At 42.7% G+C, this 19,355-nt stretch overlaps 1 protein-coding gene across 1 annotated transcript; it reads left to right on the plus strand.

Moving 5' to 3' along the window:
• Window positions 1-344: 344 nt before the first annotated feature.
• Window positions 345-17,648, plus strand: LOC117197019 (beta-defensin 103A-like). Its single transcript, XM_033407803.2, has 4 exons — window positions 345-454; window positions 721-884; window positions 1,547-12,529; window positions 15,903-17,648. The coding sequence occupies exons 2-3, from the start codon at window positions 827-829 to the stop codon at window positions 1,690-1,692; spliced, it is 204 nt and encodes a 67-aa protein (XP_033263694.1). The 5' UTR covers window positions 345-454; window positions 721-826; the 3' UTR covers window positions 1,693-12,529; window positions 15,903-17,648.
• Window positions 17,649-19,355: the final 1,707 nt, after the last annotated feature.

The following is a 19,355-nucleotide window of genomic DNA, read 5'->3' on the forward strand; positions in this document are numbered from 1 at the left end:
ATCTTCCGAAGCTCCTCATTTGTATAGGGAGTGTCGCCAATGAGGAGGAGATGTCAGTCCATCAAATGTATCACCCCAACATCCTCTTCCTCTGATAAAGGAAAATGAGGCACCTTCTTGACTCATGACTTGGCGGTTTTCAGACAACAATGAAGTACATAAGCTGTGCTTCACCCAAGGGGCAACACCCCGTCACAGGCCAAGGGGCATAAGGGCAGGGTCTCTGGAATGTGGCCCACTTTTCCTCCCTTCCCACACTGCTTAGAAGCTGATCCTGTTTTCAGAGCAATTTCAGGCGTATCCGTGCAGGCTCAGGGCGTGGCCTAGCCCCAGTTTACGCCTAGATTCTGAATATACCAGTCTTGGAGTGTACCGATGTGGTTCCCAGTGGCCCTCGGGCTCTCGCAGGACTTTAGGAAGAGGCAAACACTTAGAAGGACCACAGTGGAGACAGGTGAGCTCCCAGCTGCATGTCCTAGGACTCCATACGCAGGAGCAGGCAGGTCTTTCCCACCTGTGCTGGCAGCCAGACCTGAGCCAGACGTACACGAGCACCCAGAGCTCAGAGGCGTCAGGACAGCCCTGCGCTCGCATCAAGCTCTGTGTCCCCCTTAGGTCTGTAATTAACTCCTGGGAGGAATGGGCGTGGTCTGCTTTGTAAGGTACGTTGGCATGAAGCATTAGGAAATACATCATATTGTCATAGCTGTAATATTACAGGAATTGCAGCTTTTGAATGCTTCTCCCTGTGGCTGTGGACCTGGAGCCTTTATAAGGTGAGCCAGTGCACCCTCCTGTCCAGTCGCAGCTGCGAAGCCGGCCAGCCATGAGGGTCTACTACTTTCTCTTTGTGTTGTTCTTCTTGTTCTTGCTGCCTGTTTCAGGTAAGAGGGGCTGGGAAATGAGAGGGCTGAAAGGATTGGGAATATATAATTCAGAGTCAGCCCTCTCCACTCTTCTGGGAATTTTAGACCAAATAGATTTATTGTCTGGGAACTAGACATAACCAATTTTTTTCTTTCTGACAAAGACCATTAAGAACCTTAAAGTAAGGGTCTCGAGCTCTTCTGATTCACTCTTAAGAGAAAAACCAGATCACAAAAGCCACCCCTTCCCGGGAAGGCCGTTATACCTGTTAATGAGACAGGAGGAAAGTGATGTAAAACTTTAATACCAAGAGGAAAAATTGACAGTCGAGAACAGAAGCACAGACTTCCCTTTTATTCGCTTAGTGGTTGGTGGTAGAGTCTTTTGGCCTCTAGAGAGTCCCGGGGGACCACCGTGGCCCCGGCCTCCCAGGTGTCAGTTCACGAGGGGGGCTGCCCGTGGTCATGCCACTTTCTCAGCACTCCTGCGGTTTATGACTGAGCTGAACCCATGGACACGTTGTTAGTTGCTTAGTCCCACGTTCTACTTTACTCCTGATGGTATAGAAAAAGGAAAAAGAAATAAAAGAAAGGCCACAGATCAGTTACGTGAGGAATTCCAAAAGCCTAGGTCTTGCACTTCCTAAAACCTTCCCGTGCTTTCCGTTTCTTCATTGCAGGCAGTGGAAGAATCGTAAATATATTACAAAAGTATTATTGCAGAATGAGAGGCGGCCGGTGTGCTCTGTTTGGCTGTCTTCCGAGGGAGATACCCTTAGGCCTTTGTTCCCACAGTGGTCGAAAGTGCTGCCGAAGGGAGAGATGAAAATTCCAGAAGCGCGATGAGAATGTCGCCAAGTGTGAAAATGCTCCCGCGGGGTCTATAGAAGCCAAATCAAATTAAAGATTTTTCACAAAAAAATTAGAAGGTGGATTATTGTTTTTTCTTTTAATTCTGGTTATGGTGCTAGTTGTTACCAAACAGGCAACTTAGGAAGTGTTGCTGACTCACCTTTAATTCAAATAAAGTATTATCTCTGGAGCAAGCCACGAGGGGATCTAAACTGATGTTCCCGGGGTTATCAGACTTTATTCCTCTTTTGCAAATCTTGCACCCCAGTGACACAGGACTCCTCGTTCTTCCTGAAATATTTTCTTCACTTACTTGTCACCCATTTTGAGTTTCCAGTTCATCTATAAGCCATAGCCTCTCCCCATCAAATCTATGTCTCATTTTTTGATGATGGCCATTCTGACTGGTGTGAGGTGATATCTCATTGTGCTTTTGATTTGCATTTCTCTAATGATTAGTGATGTTGAGCATCCTTTCATGTGTTTGTTGGCAATCTGTATATCTTCTCTGGAGAAATGTCTATTTAGGTCTTCTGCCCATTTTTGGATTGGGTTGTTTTTTTGTTATTGAGCTGCATGAGCTGCTTGTATATTTTGGAGATTAATCCTTTGTCAGTTGCTTCATTTGCAAATATTTTCTCCTATTCTGAGGGTTGTCTTTTCGTCTTGTTTACGGTTTCCTTTGCTATGCAAAAGCTTTTAAGTTTCATTAGGTCTCATTTGTTTATTTTTGTTTCTATTTCCATTTCTCTAGGAGGTGGGTCAAAAAGGATCTTGCTGTGATTTATGTCATAGAGTGTTCTGCCTATGTTTTCCTCTAAGAGTTTGATAGTATCTGGCCTTACATTTAGGTCTTTAATCCATTTTGAGTTTATTTTTGTGTGTGGTGTTAGGGAGTGTTCTAATTTCATTCTTTTACATGTAGCTGTCCAGTTTTCCCAGCACCACTTATTGAAGAGGCTGTATTTTCTCCATTATATATTCTTGTCTCCTTTATCAAAGATAAGAGAGTGTGGAGAAAAAGGACTTGCACTGCTGGTGGGAATGTGAATTGGTACAGCCACTATGGAGAACAGTATGGAGGTTCCTTAAAAAACTAAAAATAGAACTACCATACGACCCAGCAATCCCACTACTGGACATATACCCTAGAGAAAACCATAATTCAAAAAGAGACATGTACCACAATGTTCATTGCAGCTCTATTTACAATAGCCAGGACATGGAAGTAACCTAAGTGTCCATTGACAGATGAATGGATAAAGAAGATGTGGCACATATATACAGTGGAGTATTACTCAGCCATAAAAAGAAACAAAATTATTTGTAGTGAGGTGGGTGGACCTAGAGTCTGTCATACAGAGTGAAGTAAGTCAGAAAGAGAAAAACAAATACCATATGCTAACACATATATATGGAATCTAAAAAAAAATGGTTCTGACGAACCTAGGGGCAGGACAGGAATAATGACGCAGATGTAGAGAATGGACTTGAGGACATGGGGAAGGGGAAGGGGAAGCTGGGATGAAGTGAGAGAATGGCATGGACATATATACACTACCAAACATGAAATAGATAGCTAGTGGGAAGCAGCCGCATAGCACAGGGAGATCAGCTCGGTGCTTTGTGACCACCTAGAGGGGAGGGATAGGGAGGGTGGGAGGGAGACGCAAGAGGGAGGAGATATGGGAACATATGTATACGTATAGCTGATTCACTTTGTTATACAGCACAAACTAACACAGCATTGTAAAGCAATCATACTCCAATAAAGATGTAAAAAAAAAATCTACCTCTGAAACTTCAGTGCATCCCTCAGGGTTTTTCCCAGGTCCCTCTGAACACTTTACACCTCAGAGAAGTGGGAAGCCTGACTCTTCCTCAGCCATTCCACTGGTTTTCCTCTCATCCTTGCCTCTGTTCTGGCTGACCTCATGTCTGGCATATAATCTCTCCCCTAGCTTTGTCTCCAAACTTTAAGCCACCTCTCAGGGGCCATCTCAAATTCTACCTCCTTCTGGAAAACACAGCTGATTTCCCAAACAAATACAGCCTTTCCCCTGACTCACCACAGGGCTCTGACTTAAGTACTCCAGCTGAGTCTTGCTTAATTTTTGCATCGTACACATTTGCATATTTCCAATCTCCATATTTGGTCGAAGGATTTTGAAGGGCAAGGACCTTGTCTTAATCACTTCTGGCCTAAGTGTCTTGACACAAAAGCTGCTCAACAAGTGTTTAGTGAGTTGAAGTACATTCCAAGGCGTTGGAGCCATTGCTCCAACTAAGTATTTAGTGGTCTCTCGAGGCTGATATGGAATGATTCCAGCCAATGGAGTGGGAGGCTCATTGCCTCCGATTCTAGCCCCCAGTCAAGGCACTGGGCTCGTAGGAAGAGGGGAGCGGACACTCAAGGACAAGAGCTTGGACCCCACGATTCATCATAAAAAAAAAAAACAAAAAAAAACTGCTGCAGGAACCGCCCTCTTACAGTATACAGCTAAGGAACCAGACAAAATGTGTCAAACCACTGTTTCAGACACTGGACACAAGCAGTGCAGGACAATGATTGAGGAGAGATGAAAACAAGTGAGGGGAAACTTAGGAAGTCTCCAGCCTCTACAGGAGACAGATTTCCAGGCTAAAGCGTAGAGAGGAAGAACCCAAACAGACCAGCAATTCTTCTGAGTTGAAGAGACTGGGATCAAAGTTCAAACAGCACAGGACATCCTCATTTCCAGGACAGAAAACCAGCAAGGGGCATCAGGATGGGGGTGGGGCTCCTGAGGGTGTATGGGAAATCTCTGTACCTTTCATTCAGTTCTAAAGTTGCTCTCAAAAATGCAGTCTATTATTTTCAAATAAGGTAAAAACTTTAAACATAATAACAACAACAAAATGCTAAGAAAATTCCTGAGCAGCAAACTTGTTCTATATTAAAAAAAAAAATTACTCAGGCAGAAGGAAAATGATACCAGATGGAAATCTGGCTCTACAAGATAGAATAACGTGTGATGCTAAGACTCTAGACACTATCTTCAGGAGAGAGATGGTCATTTTGTTAGGGGAACCACTGACTGAAACTGCCCGCCTTGACCAGGTAGGATAGTAACCACTTGCCTGAGTTATCTTACAACAGGAGGTCCTGATAAGGAACACAGACCTAACAAGCTACCACCAGCAGGAAGAATTCGGGAAAGGTCAAAAGGAGAGAGGAGACACCAGTCCATATGTCCTGCCAACCTCCCAGAGTCCTTTGCACTGGAATCCATCTTGGCTGAGTGATGCGTGCACCACGAGGAAGGACCCTGAGTCAGAGTGATTGGCCAGAGACAACCTGGAAACAAACCTCATTACATAAAACCCAAGACTGCGAGCCCTGCGGTACAGCATTCTCCTGGGTTCCATGACCCTGCTGCTCTCCACCCGGGCGCCCCTTCCCAATAAAGTCTCCTGCTTTGTCAGCATGCGTGTCTCCTCGGACAATGCACTTCTGAGTGTTAGACAAGAGCCCACTCTCGGGCCCTGGAAGGGGTCCCCCTGATCCTATGTGACTGAGTGTTCTAAACCTTTTTGACAAAACTTCCCAAATCAAATTGTAATGAAGTTTCTTTGACCTCTGGCTAACTTTGGGATGCTTCAAAGGGCCCCTGAAACATCCCAAAGAGAGATATTAAACTAATTAGGTTCATTTGGTATGTTAAATTAGATAGGAGGTGTTGTCAAATGAGTAATACATCTTTTTAGGTTGTATTGTATGCTAAATGTTACTAATATAGATATTCTAGAAATTATATGTGATTCCTAAAAATGTGATATGTTCTGATAAAATGTTATCAGTCATAATTCTAGTGATTATCTTAAAGTGTTGTATGTCACGACAGTAATCAAGTTTCTTTGTCAATTGCATTGTAATCAGATTTTAAACGTACCTTCTTGTAACTCTTTTGTCATTGTCTTTAGTTATGGTTTTATTCTGATGCCTTTGCAAAAATGCTTCCTCTTCAAGAGGATTTATAGAAAGGGCTTTTGGATAAATATAAGTTTCTGACTTTCAGACCAGAAAGCTGAACTGGGTAAGAAATTGAAAAATTCTAATGGGAAACCTGATGACTTCATAAATCTGTTAATAAAAAGGATTAGTTACATAGGACTGAGTGAACTGGTGAATATGGTTATAAATTTTATGGTTTCTATCTGAAAAATTACTGGTTTAAACCTGTGTTTTCTAGGTGGAAGGAAAACCTTCCCCTCAAACTAATTACGACTTACAGTAATTTGGTAAATTATACATTTGTAAGCAGAACTGAAACATGTATCTTTTCTCTCTCTCTCTTCCTCCAGACATTGGAAACTCTTAGGTTCCCATCAGCTTTATCAGATAAATTAGGAAGGCCACTCACTAACAGGTACAGAAATTTCAAGGTATTTTGGTGACCTTGAAAAGGGATGAATTCACCTAAATCTGTTAAGCAAAATCTGTGATAAGCCCTTGGCTTGACTTTCCTAGCCTGGAGAGGTCTTTTAAAAGTTCAGCCTGAGACTTCTTTTAAAAGATTCAGCAAAAAAAAAAAAAAAAAAAAAAGAGTCTGTATGATCAATTACAGTTATATAAATCATCAGGCCAAGTTTATTGAGATCAGACCTATTCTGCAAACAAACTAGTCTTAATTTCTTTATCTTTGGTAAAAAATGAGGGCAATTTTAGAGAGAAAAAGATTATGTTTCAGTGAATATTAAATTCCAGTTTTGTTAATGGTGGTCTGAATTTACAAAGACTCACCTCTCACGTAGTTCCTTGCTGTTATGTTATATTAGTGTAAAGTCTAATTGAATTATTAAAAGGACCCTCTAAGTCTGTTTCTGAAGCTTATCTCAGTAACCCGTCTTTGGATGAAGATCAGATGCCCCACGACCTGCAACCAGGGAATTATGCATACTGGAAAAGACATAATTTAAAGAACTATCTCCAACCTAGATGGAAGGACGCTTACCAGGTACTCTTACATAGCCCGTGCACAGTGAAACTGAAGGGAATTGACTCTTGGATTAATTTCCACTCACAAAGGGCCCCTGCACTGGACAGGCCTACAGAGGGGATAGCTGACCTCAAAATCACCTTAAAACCATGCTCAAACCGAGGCGAAACTTCACTGACAACAGGATGAGAAGAAGACGACATCAGAAGTAGACAGCTTGCACAAGGCCCTGGACCTGACTCGTATGATCATTTATAATGTTTTCTTGACTTCTTGGATGCTCGCATATGAATCAAATGTTTTTCTGTCATAGGCATGATCCTATGCTAGTTTTAAAAATCATTCCAATTGTCGGTTTTGTGGCCAGTTGCCTGTGTCTAGTACTTCTGGGTTACCTTGGTGGATTTCTTCATTCCAAGGCTGTCATTGGTTAGCCCTTAGGAAATTTATTTTAAAGAAAAAATTATAGTCCTGTTCAAGCCACTGTTGATATTACTAGGTGGGATCCCCTCACGTAGCCAATTAATAATACCTGCTCTGACCCTGGCCATAAATATAAATTTTTCTCTATTACTCCAGCTCCATCAGAGCAACAAGCAAAATCTCATATCAGTGATTGTGATAGTGTGACTCTAGATATGGGGAGAAGCAGCAAGAGGGAATACTTTCCTGGACCAAAATAGACTACTAAGACAGGTGGTCCAAAGACTTTTGTCTACTAGTAAGGCCTAGTCCAGTAACAGCACACTGAGTAGCCTATCAGCAAAATCTTCACCAGACCTGGGAAGGAGCATTCCTAGCACCGTGCGATGAAATGCCTCCCAAAGCACGGTCAAAGTTATGACCGTGAGGATGTCCTGTCACCTACAAATTGGCACTTGCCATCTACCTCTACAAGGATTAAACCATGACCTGCTGCAACTGCTGACCTTCAACAGCTCCTGAAAGGAGTTCAGGGTGGAGATCAGAAATGAGGCTCTCTGTGCTCTGGAAAAACTAGTAGAACAGGCCTTCAGATAGTTAGATACTGTCAGAAGAAGATTTTTATGAGCCCAAATTCTTGCATCTTCTCATATCTAGAAAAGCACTCAAATGATTAACGTTGACATCCACTTTGGCCATTAAGGAGAGAAATGCAACTGAAAGTCAAAATGGAGTAGCTGTGGTTCAGACATCCAATGCGGTTCAGGCATTATGGATGTGATTTCAGACAAGTTCTTGCTAAGAACTAAGAAGAATACTTAGCAAATACTGCTAAGAACTTGAGTTTTCTGAGCTGTGTCAGACTTGGGATGCCACCAGCCATTCTCAAAACAATGCCTGCTGGCAGCTGGTAGCTGCAGCCTTATGGTTTCAAGGTATCCTCTTGTAACTATTAAATTTTTAGACAATGAAATTGTTTTAGATCAGATATTAATAAAAAAATAAATAAAAGAAGATGTTTGGTGGCCAATAGCTCCTGTTATGTATAAGTTAACACCACATCAGAAGTTCAAACCTACTTAGATAAAAGTAAACAACTGGCTACCCAGCTACAAGTCTCCCCAAGGTGCAAGGTACAGACTGGGTCTCAGGCTTATTCTTCTGATTTCCTCAGGGAATAAGATTTATTTTGTCTATTAAAATTCCAGCTGTCACTCCTCCAACTACTTCTAATTGGGTCTGTTACACCAAAATGGCAGACCAAGGGATTGAGATTTTAATCATACAAGACTCACATCCTGGTGAGCCTTGTAGGGCATGGTCCTGGTTCCCTTTCAAGGAGTATACATAACAACATTTTTGAGTTCTTCTGCAGAAAAGGGACCCCGCCCAGGTGGAGGATGGTAACTTCAGGCTGAGCCCAACATTCCTGGAGCACCACCCTGTTACCTCGTCACCAACTATCAGAAGACAGTCACACCCTGCAGCCCTCACCCCAAATTTTGCCTTTCTTTTCTGGGCCTGACGATGACCACCCTGTTAGGCTTCCTGTTTGGCCCCTGTCTGTTTCAACTGTTTACCAGGTTAATCTCTGCCAGAGTCCAACAGTTTAAGGCTAAATTGTTGCTACTACAAGGGTCAATGCCAGTTTGGGGCACAGAATATGTCGATTAAGATCAGGTGGAGAGAGACTTCAACTCTACTAGGCAGGACTACACTCACTCTCAGAAGGAAATAGTTACAGAAGAAAGACCTCTGCCTCAATTTCCAAGAAGTATCTTGAGTATGAAGTCTCTCAGGGGGAAATTGTTAGGGGAGCCACATGCCTCGGGGCCAAGAAACCAAAACATAAAACAGAAGCAATATTGTAACAAATTCAATAAAGACTTTAAAAATGGTCCACATCAAAAAAATCTTAAAAAAAGGAACACATGTTAATACTGAATCAGAATGTACCTAGCAACAGAATTTTAAAGTTCTTAAAGAAAAACTTATAGAAATAAGAGGAGAAACAGACAAATTAACAATTACAATTGGGTATTTCAGCACTTTTCTGCTTGTCATGAAAAGAAAAAGCAGACAAAGTATCAGATATAGAAGAGTTGAAAAACAGTAGAAAAAGTTTTTTTAAAAGCTGATACTTTGAGAGGATCAACACAATTGTTAGAGCTCTCACTAGGTTCATTAAGGGGGGAAAAAGGAAATTACAAGATGCCTCAGGTGTATGCCCACCCTCCAGGCAAGTAGGAAAATGAGAACAGTTCTGCATCTCAGCATTATGTAAACAAGGAGTTGCCACAGGTGGCAGTGATCTACACCCACATTCATTACCTCCTACAAGGTAAAGCTCTTATTATTTTTTTTAAATTTAAGGTGTACTACCAAAAGCAACTACAGATACAATGCAATCTCTATCCAAATTCCAATTCCATTTGTAGGTCTTTTTTAGAAAAATGTCTATTCATTTCCTTTGCCCATTTTTTAATCAGGTTGTTGTTTTGTTATTGAGTTGTATGAGTTTCTTATACATTTTGTATATTAACACCTTGTTAGACATATGATTTGCAAGTATTTTCTCCCATTCTGTAGGTTGCCTTTTCATTTTGTTAATTGTTTCATTTTGTCGATTGTTTCTTTTGCTGCTCATAGCCAACAGGTTTAGAAAAAGATGCTCAATGTCACTAATCATCAGGGAAATGCAAGTCAAAACCACAATATCACCTCACATCTGTAAGGTTGGCTACTAGCAAAAAAAAAAAAAAGATGAAAGATATTGGCAAGAATGTGGAGAAAAGGGAACCCTTGTATAATTTTGATAGGAATGTAAATTGGTCCAGCCATTATGGAAAACATTATGGAGGTTTCCTAAAAAAACTAAAAATTGACCTACCATATGATCCAGCAAAATCCCACTTCTGAGTATATACCCAAAGGAAATAAAATCAGAATCTCAAAGAGATATCTGTACCCTCATCTTCATTGCAGCATTATTCACAATAGCCAAGATATGGAAACAACCTAAATGCCCATTAATAGATGAATGGATAAGGAAAATGTGAATACATATATTGGAGGTAATAATAATATATAATATATTCCAATAAATGTGGAATATATTATATTCCAATATAATATATTCCAATAAATGTGGAGTATATTATATTCTAATATAATATAATGGAATATTATTCAGCCATAAAAAGAAGAAAATCCTGCCATTTGTGACAACACAGACGAACCTGGAGGACATTATGCCAAGCGAAATAAATCAAACACAAAAAGAAACAAAAAACATGTTTACTAGGTGAGAAGAAGATGTATTAATTGTAGCTTAACTGCTCCGTGGCACGTGGGATCTTCCCAGACCGGGGCACAAACCTGCGTCCCCTGCATCGGCAGGTGGACTCCCAACCACTGTGCCACCAGGGAAGCCCGGGACACCCCTTCTTGCTTGGAGAACTGAGCCACTTTGCCAGAGAGACACTGCATCAATTTCCTAGTCACAGGTGAAAAGGGGTGAGGACATAGCCTTTATGTTCCCTTTAAAGAATGGGACCATGAGTTACCTTTCAGCCCAGGCATGATGGTAACCATTTTCCACACAGCCTTGTTTTGCTTTGAGCCTGTGAAAACTAACAATTCATTTAGATTTTACCTAAAATCAACCCTTCCCCCAATCCTATAACTACAGCTCTGGTTTCTGGTGAGACACTGCATATTTTCACTAGTGTGTGACCTCCTTGCTGAAGCAACAGGATCCTGCCTCGATGGACAAAAATGCCCCTTGGCTTTATCTCCAGGATAAACATAGCTGCAAAGGAGTCATCCTTAGACCTTGCCAAGGAAAAGAAGCAGCTGCAGTCATCAAAATTCCTTACAAGGGCCGTGTCCCTGTGTCCCAATAGTGACTACACCAGAAGCTTGGAGGGGAACTCCTCTGAAACTCCCTACGGCACCCTGTCCAGCCGTCTTTTTCACTCCCCTTCAGAGACTTCCTGCTGTGGAAAGCCATGCCCGGTTTTGCACATAAGACAACATCATCAGCTTCCTTTAAAAATAAAAAATCTCTGCTGTGCTGCAAACCATAGATCTTTAAAACACAGCATTTTAAAAGAAGAAAGTAGACCACGATTCAGTTTTACTTCTTTTTCCAGTGCTGTATTATAGCACTTATCCAATTGACCCTGTAGTAGAGATTTTGCTTGCAAAATCTATAAATAGATACATATATTATTTATAGATAATTATGCATAAGTAGATGTCCATCTCTCTCAAACATCATTTAGAGCTAAAGCGGAAGGACTCACGATTAATACAACCTATTTTCCCTCAGAAAAACCCTACCCCCCGGGGGCCAGGCACGGGGCTCTGTCCACTCCCGGCGGCCTCCATTGGCTTTGCTGAGCCTCAGAGGCGCTAAGCCACAGCGGGAGACCTCGAACAGACCTGAAGCTCCAGGGGCTCCTTCAGGACTGGGTCCCCCAGGGGGCATAAAGGACTTGCAGTTCCACTCCGAGCTTCACCACAAGATCCAAGTGGCAAGTTTGATCACGAGCTTTGGCATTTCTGAAAAGCAGACAGGCCACAGGCTCTCAAATACTAAAGTCACTTAGTGACAGATGTCGCCCTGAGTAACCCAGTTGAGGGATCTCCACGGCTGTCCCTGCTTCGTGATATTAGACCGAGGAGATGCGTCCAGTGACAGCATCATCCTTCCAATCTTTCCCTGTTGAACGGAAACGGAGCGCGCATCTGCGCCACCACCTGTTCCATTGAGATGATGACACATTTTGGGAGATTTTCACATGAATGTTGCCTAGGTGGGGGTCTCTCTTCCCTCAGTGTCCCAAAGCTCTCCTTGGGCCTGGAAAAATGTGGCTATCTCTAGGGACGCTGGGTTTCAGCAAGCCCTGTTTCATGCCCACAGACTGAAATTGCCTTGGGATGGACTAGTTCCTGGTTTGGCCTGAAACAATCCCAGACTCTCAGGAAAAAACAAAGTGGGCAGATTCAAAGATCCCAGGGGAAAGCAAATGAGGGGCAAGAAGTCTGTTCCCCAGGGGAGACAGGCCCCGCCCCTCAGCCCACCCCCCACCCTTCAGCTGAACTCAGTGCAGGAAGAAGTTTCTGGTCCCAAGGGCAGCAGAAAAGGTCTTCCTGGGGTTTCCCATGGCCTGATTAGCATAAGGGTGACTGACTCTGCTTTGTGTTCTGAAGGCCCTTCCCATGAGACACAGGGCAGAGGCTCTGTAATTACCAAATCTGTAGCAATACTGAATTCTCCGGGTAACCTGGAACCTTGAAAAAGGGCAAAGCCCAGCCTCCTCTCCAGTGTCAGCTGCTGTAAAACTCCCCAGATGCCAGCATGAGGCTCCATTACCTCCTTCGTGTTCCTGTTGCCTGTGTCAGGTAAGCTGGGCCCCAGAAGCCGGAGGGATGAGCAGGTGGAAAGGACAGGATAGTCACTCTCTTCTGTCTCTCCCTCTCTCTGTCCCTCATCCCTGTCTCCACACGATCAGACTAAATAAACTGTATGGATTGCTCACGAGAACCCAGCACTGTGTCCTTTGGTGTTGAAGGAGTCTGAGAACCTTCCTGCACAATTCCCAGCCGCTTCTGAGCCATTATGTGTGAGTCACCAGCTCCTAAGTCCATCTCCTCACTGTTTTTCATGTGGAGGAAACAGAGGAAGCCTCTGTTAGGCAACTCTTCTTTTTCAATAAAGGCAAAAATTTGATTTCGTCCAAGGACAGAAGTGCAGAATGTTGCTTTATAAATCTTTATAATTGGGACTTCCCTGGCAGTCCAGTGATAAAGACTTCGCCTTCCAATGCTGGGGGTACGGGTTCAATCCCTGGTCAGGGAGCTAAGATCCCACATGACTCGGGGGCAAAAAGCCAAAACATAAAACGGGAGCAACGTTGTAACAAATTCAATAAAGACTTTGAAAATGGTCCACATCAAAAAAAAAGAAAAAAGATTTCCATTAAAAAAATAATAATAAATTAATTAATAAATAAATCTTTATATTTAAAGGGTAGAGTCTCTGGGTAACCAGAGAATCCCAGAGGGTAGTAAGGCTCAGCCTGGACTTGGAGAACTGCCGTTTGGAGCACTCCGTGCTTTGCCTTCTCAGCGGGAAGGTCCTCCAGGACATGCCCCTGAAAGCGCTACCTTTGGTTCATGGTTTTTTTTTTGTTTTTTTTTTTTGCGGTACGCAGGGCTCTCACCGTTGTGGCCTCTCCTGTTGCGGAGCACAGGCTCCGGACGCGCATTCGCTCTCGGCGAGACGGCTCCATGCAGCCTCAGAATCTTTCTCAACACAGCACTCCCGAAACATTCAGTCATCACGGCCAAACTAGACTAGACTTCCTGAACTGGAAGGGCTGTAATGTATCTTCCAGCTCTGACATTCTAGTAAATTGGTATCTCCCAAGCAGAGAGGAATTCACAAACCATGAGGAAAAAGAAACCAATAGTGTTAACAATGACAAATAGAAACACCTTCATTTCAGATACTAAGTGTCTACAATGGGCCAGGCACTCAGATAGGCAGCAAGGATGGAAAAGAGATGGCTGTGGACCAGGAAAGGTCTAACCTTGAGCTGAGTACTATATTGCTCTGATGCCTAAGCCTGTGCTGTCTTATATACAGTAGACACTAGCCATGGGTGGTTATTTAACTTTTCATTTTAATTAAAAGTAAATAGAATTTAAAATTCAGATCCTCAGTCACACCCGCCACATTTTGAGTGCTTGATAACCACATGTGGCCAATGGCTGCCATATTGGTCATCACAGATGTAGAACATGTCCATCATCACAGAAAGTCCTATGGGACAGCATTGCCCATGGGTCTCAGCAGTTCTCTCTCAATGAGACAAAATAGTGAGGCAGAGTTACACAAGGTAAAGAAAATGGAAAATAAGTGCTGTTTTAGTGCCTGCATAGTTGCCTTCAATGTTTATGCTTAAGCAGCATTTTATAAATTATCTTACTTTCGCCAATTGGAGAGGAGCTTCCTAGAATAAACGTGTTTTGTTTTGTTTTGTTTTGTTTGCGGTACGCGGGCCTCTCACTGCTGTGGCCTCCCCCGTTGCGGAGCACAGGCTCTGGGTGCGCAGGCTCAGCGGCCACGGCTCACGGGCCCAGCCGCTCCGCGGCATGTGGGATCTTCCCAGACCAGGGCACGAACCCGTGTCCCCTGCATCGGCAGGCAGACTCTCAACCACCGCGTCACCAGGGAAGCCCCAGAATAAATGTTTTGATTCTCAGTGCTAAATCACTCTGATGTTTCCTCATGGCTTTTTGGTGTTGTTTTGGTTACGATATTAATTTCTTAAACTCGTCAGCCTTATGTTACTACTTAAAAATTATATGCTGAGAGCATAAAGGGTATAGCACCAAAGTTCCCAGATTGGTTCAGTGAGGCCAGACTTTTAATGGGCAATAGCCAGTATTGTTGAATATTGTACACATTTTTATATTTATTTCTTAACACAAAAGCCCAGGGTGTACCTGCCAACTTCCCCTCCCTCAGAGGGTCCCTGGGCTCAGTGTCATGTGAAAGGCTCTCCTTTCAAGACTGCACTTTGGGATTTATTGGGTGGAGATCAAACCTCAGGCTGAGGGGCAGAGCATGCCGTCTGTGCCCTGTGGTTTCACGGGTTCCACAAAGATTCCTGCCCCCAAATGCAGGAAGGAGTAAAATCATTCCATTGGAATCTTATTCCTATCACCCAAGTCTTCATTGTCTGTAGGGTTACATTAAGTTTTCTTAATCTCTTCCTTAGCCACACACACAAAATTTATGTGATAGCTTGAAAGAGATCCTGTTTTCAAACATTAATGTTCTTAAAACCCTTCGACAGTTTTCCTTTGCCCAGGAATTCAACCAAAACTTTATTTTATCTGTTTCCCAACATTCAAGCTTTTCCTTGATTTTCCAAGTCCTTATTCTACTTCTTCTAATTTGAACGTTTCATTTTTGTTCCCAGTTCTGAGTTCTTGTTCATTTTCCTCCTTTTAATCCCATGGCTGTAGTTGTAACTCAGTCTCATGCCTCCTGTATCTGACATCCCTTTTATTCTTAACCTTTATTCTTTAGCTTAATTTATTATCATACAACCTTTAACTGGTTTTAAGTGTGATTTGGTTGCACTGTTTATTAGACTTTTATCATATTCTTTAGTGGAATTTCAATTTTTAATTTTTTCTTAACTTTTAAGTGTTATCCTAAAAGGTCTGTCAGTGTTTTATTGCCATAACATTTCTAAGTGTCTTATTATGACTCTTGCAAGGGAGGAACACTCTTCTGATTTCAGTAGCAAGAAGAGGGTGGCTTTTCCATGTGAATCATGAATTAATGGGCTCACGCTCTGGTCCAAGGCAAACCTTTCCACCTGGGTCCTGCATCTCGTTTCCCTTGCTTACTCGTGGGCGAGACCCAAACCAGCTCTACCCCTTGTCCCCTTCTACTGAATCTATAAAAACTAAAAGCAACCAAACAGCGGGCTTCCCTGGTGGCGCAGTGGTTGAGAGTCCGCCTGCCGACGCAGGGGACGCGGGTTCGTGCCCCGGTCCGGGAAAATCCCACATGCCGCGGAGCGGCTGGGCCCGTGAGCCATGGCCGCTGAGCCTGCGCGTCCGGAGCCTGTGCTTCCCCAGCGAGAGAGGCCGCAGCGGTGAGAGGCCCGCGTACCGCAAAAAAAAAAAAAAAGCCAACCAAACACCTCTTCCTTGACACTACAGCATTCAGCAGCTCGATCTTGTTTGTGCTTAGTTTTTCAGCAAAACCCTTTGGGAGGCGTGTCTGCAGACCCCACTTCCTCTCCGACCCTCTCAGGGGGTTTCAGAACACTCCACCACTCCACCAAGATGACTCCAGTCAACAGGGGATCATAATACATCCTTTATGACCTCACTCAGCCCTTCCTTTGCCCACTGTTGATCTGACCCCTAATTATGTGGCAACGGACAGGTGCTCGCAGGTGTCCCTGCCTGAATGGGCAGGCAGCAGACAGCCTGAGGAGGGTGAAGAAGCCAATTGCAAGGTAGGTTTTCAGGAGAGAAACATCCGTGGTTGAAGAAGGGGTGGGAATACATGCATATTTAGGGAGTCAATAAAAAGGATAGCTTTCGGTATCAAAGTATAGGAGGTGGAAATGTGGACACAAGCTTTTAGTCTATACTTTCTTTTCTATTATTTATTATTAATTATTATAGAAGTAGTACTGGTGCTGGGGCCAAGGAAGTAAGACCCTCACAGCTAGTCTGTAGAATTAAGTCTGACTTACGTAAGCAGATTACTACAAACACTTATTCTATTTTTCAGTCAACACCACTAAATTGAAGTAGAGCTCCACTTACTGAAAGATTCAAATGCTGGTCAAAAGATAACAAGCGAAAACCTTTTATTGCCAAGTTGCTTCTGGACAGAGAGACAATGTCAGAACATATTCAGTTCATTTAAGATAGAAGAGAGGGAGATGAGAGAAGACCAGATACTATGACATTTTATGACATACTTTGACATATTATATCGGGAATGGGTGAGTGGGTGGGTGTCTGTGCTCAGAAACACTTTTGGATAAAGTAAGTTAATGGGCTCTCACCAGACCCTCAACCCAAAGATTACGTCTGAGCCTTTCTTTCTTTTCTCCCTCCCTTATGTCCTCCCTCCATCCATTTATTCATTCACCCGTAAACTGATTCTTCCATACTAGGACCTATTCATAGAAACAAATATTTGACTACCCGTTCTCTGTCAGGCACTGTTCAAGGTGCTGAGAATGTGAGATAATAAAACAGGACTTGTTACTTTAGAAATTTACATACAGTGAAAAAGAGAGCTATAAACGCTATAAAGCAAAACTGAGATGACGAGAAGGAAGAGACGGAGAGGAATGTCAATGGTTTACCTCGTATACTTCTGTGCTTTTGACTCAAGAATACAGTGACGTAATGCCTCCAGCCCTTAAAGCCTCACCTGGTGGTGGTCTGTACAAGACCTTGGCATGGTAAGCTTGCTTATGATGGAGCAATTCTCCCCTTAAAATGGTAGCCAAACATTTTTGAGAGTAAAAATGGAGAGATCATTTCAACTTCCAAAATTCCCTTCCTTTTTAAACTCTAAAGCGTGTGAGGGGGTGGTGTTTGTTCTGAAAGGAGAAACGGACAGGAGCAGAGACATGCAGCAAAGGTGAATGAATGAATGATTTGCTAAAAGAGTTCAGTTTTTATTGATTTTTCTCAAAAAACCACCAAACTTCAGAGCCATAAGCAGAAGTGAGAATCAATGCAGAAACACTGAACGTCCTCAAGTTACGCTCAGGCCCTAACCGAACATCTTTAGTAGGAATGTAAGCCTTTTCTCTTTAGCTGAATTTTTCAAATTCTTTCCCAGATCACCTGCCCCCATTGACACTGCCAGTTCCACCTGGAATCCTGAAAATTCCTTTCCCATCATGAGGCTACTATACCTTCTCTTTCTCTTACTTGTATGTCTTATCCAGACAACATCAGGTAAGCTGTGGATCCAACTGGTGGGATGATATATGGTGGATGACCTCGGAGCCTGGAGTAGGGAAGGTCAAGTTGATTCATCATCCAGGAATGCGCTGATCTATGTAGCCACTGGACAATATCATATCTGAAAGAAGCATAGCATAGACAACATGCTCCACTTTACAGATAAGGGAAGAGAAGCTTAAAGAAATGCAACATATTCTCCCGTGATTGCCCTTAATTAGTTGGTAGCGAACCTATAAGTAGTCATGGTGATAGACAACGGTCTCAGGGGACTTTACAGCTTACAAATCATTTCCACGTGAATAACTAATAGCAAATACGATTGACCACTTCCTCTTTATCAACACAAAACTTTTCATGTGTTGTCCCAAATGTATTCCTCATAACAATATTTATGGGGTAGGTATTTTTAGCCCCATTCTACCGATGAGATTAAGAAATGAAGTAACTTGTTCAAAGTCGTGCAGGTTGTACGTAAGGAAGACTTTAACTCAGGCCCAAGTGGGTTTGATTCCAAAGCCCATGTTTTTATTAAATATTCAACAATCCCAGAAAACAGATTTACTTACTGGATTATATATAAACAACAACTGTTTTTAGCTTGAGTATGATCCATGCAGCACGTGGGTCATACTTAGACTAAAAGATTAATTGTTGTTCATCTGAAATTCAAATTAAACTGAGTGTCCTGCGTTTTACCTGGCGAACCTACGCATATGTCAGCACGTGCCAGGCTATGCTGTGGTGACAGCAGCCTCCAAATCTTAGCATCTTGAAAGAGCAGAAGTTTAATTCTCGCTCAAATGATACCAACCCATGACGGCCACGGGGTGCTCTACTCACCGTAGCTGCTCCGACCCTCCTGACGGAGCAGCTCCCATCGTGAAGGCTGCTGGTCTCTGTGTCAAAGGAAAGAGCTCTGAGGACTCTCATGACGGCAATTAAGGGCTCCAGCCCTGTAGGGAAACATCAGTTCTGTTCAAAATTCATTAACCAAGCAAGTCCTAGACCCCCTTAATCACATAAAAGGTGAATCCCACTTTGTGCCAAGAAAAGAGAGACTCAGCCCTAGTTGGTGAATAGCGTAATGAAGTTAAACAACAGACAGATATAGATGTGGATGTGTGTGTGCATATGGATATAAATATAGATATAGATGAAGATGGAGATGTCGGTATTGACAGACATGATATATTCATATTTATATAATATGAATAATAAGGTTAAATATATGGATATAACATATTCATTCATTCATATTTACAATATGAATATAAATCTATATGAATTACATTTATAATAGCATTTATATCATTATTTTTACCTTGCCTTCTTAAGAAAAATTAGGAGAATCTGCAGCTCCTGAAAGAAAACTCTCGTTGTTTGTGGTGAAGCAGGACTCAGAGGCCAGGTCTCCCAGTTCCTGGTTGCGTACGCTTTTCCCATCACAACATAGTTCCCCTAAAAGCTATAACCTCGGATGGAAACTCCTCTTATTCATTGTGTCCTCATGACTCTCTGTCGTTTGCTCTCTTGACTTAAGACATTATTTAGGTTCTCTCTCCTCTCGCCCTGCTTTCTGCTCACTACATGCCACGGCGGCGACATTTACAATATCCGTGCAGCCCTCATTGCAGCGACATAGGAGGCACAGTATTTAGGAGTGAGAATTCTCACCACAATGCTTATCGTCTAATTTGTGCTC

The sequence above is a fragment of the Orcinus orca genome, chromosome 21, assembly GCF_937001465.1.
Source record: "Orcinus orca chromosome 21, mOrcOrc1.1, whole genome shotgun sequence".
Classification (NCBI taxonomy): Eukaryota; Metazoa; Chordata; class Mammalia; order Artiodactyla; family Delphinidae; genus Orcinus; species Orcinus orca.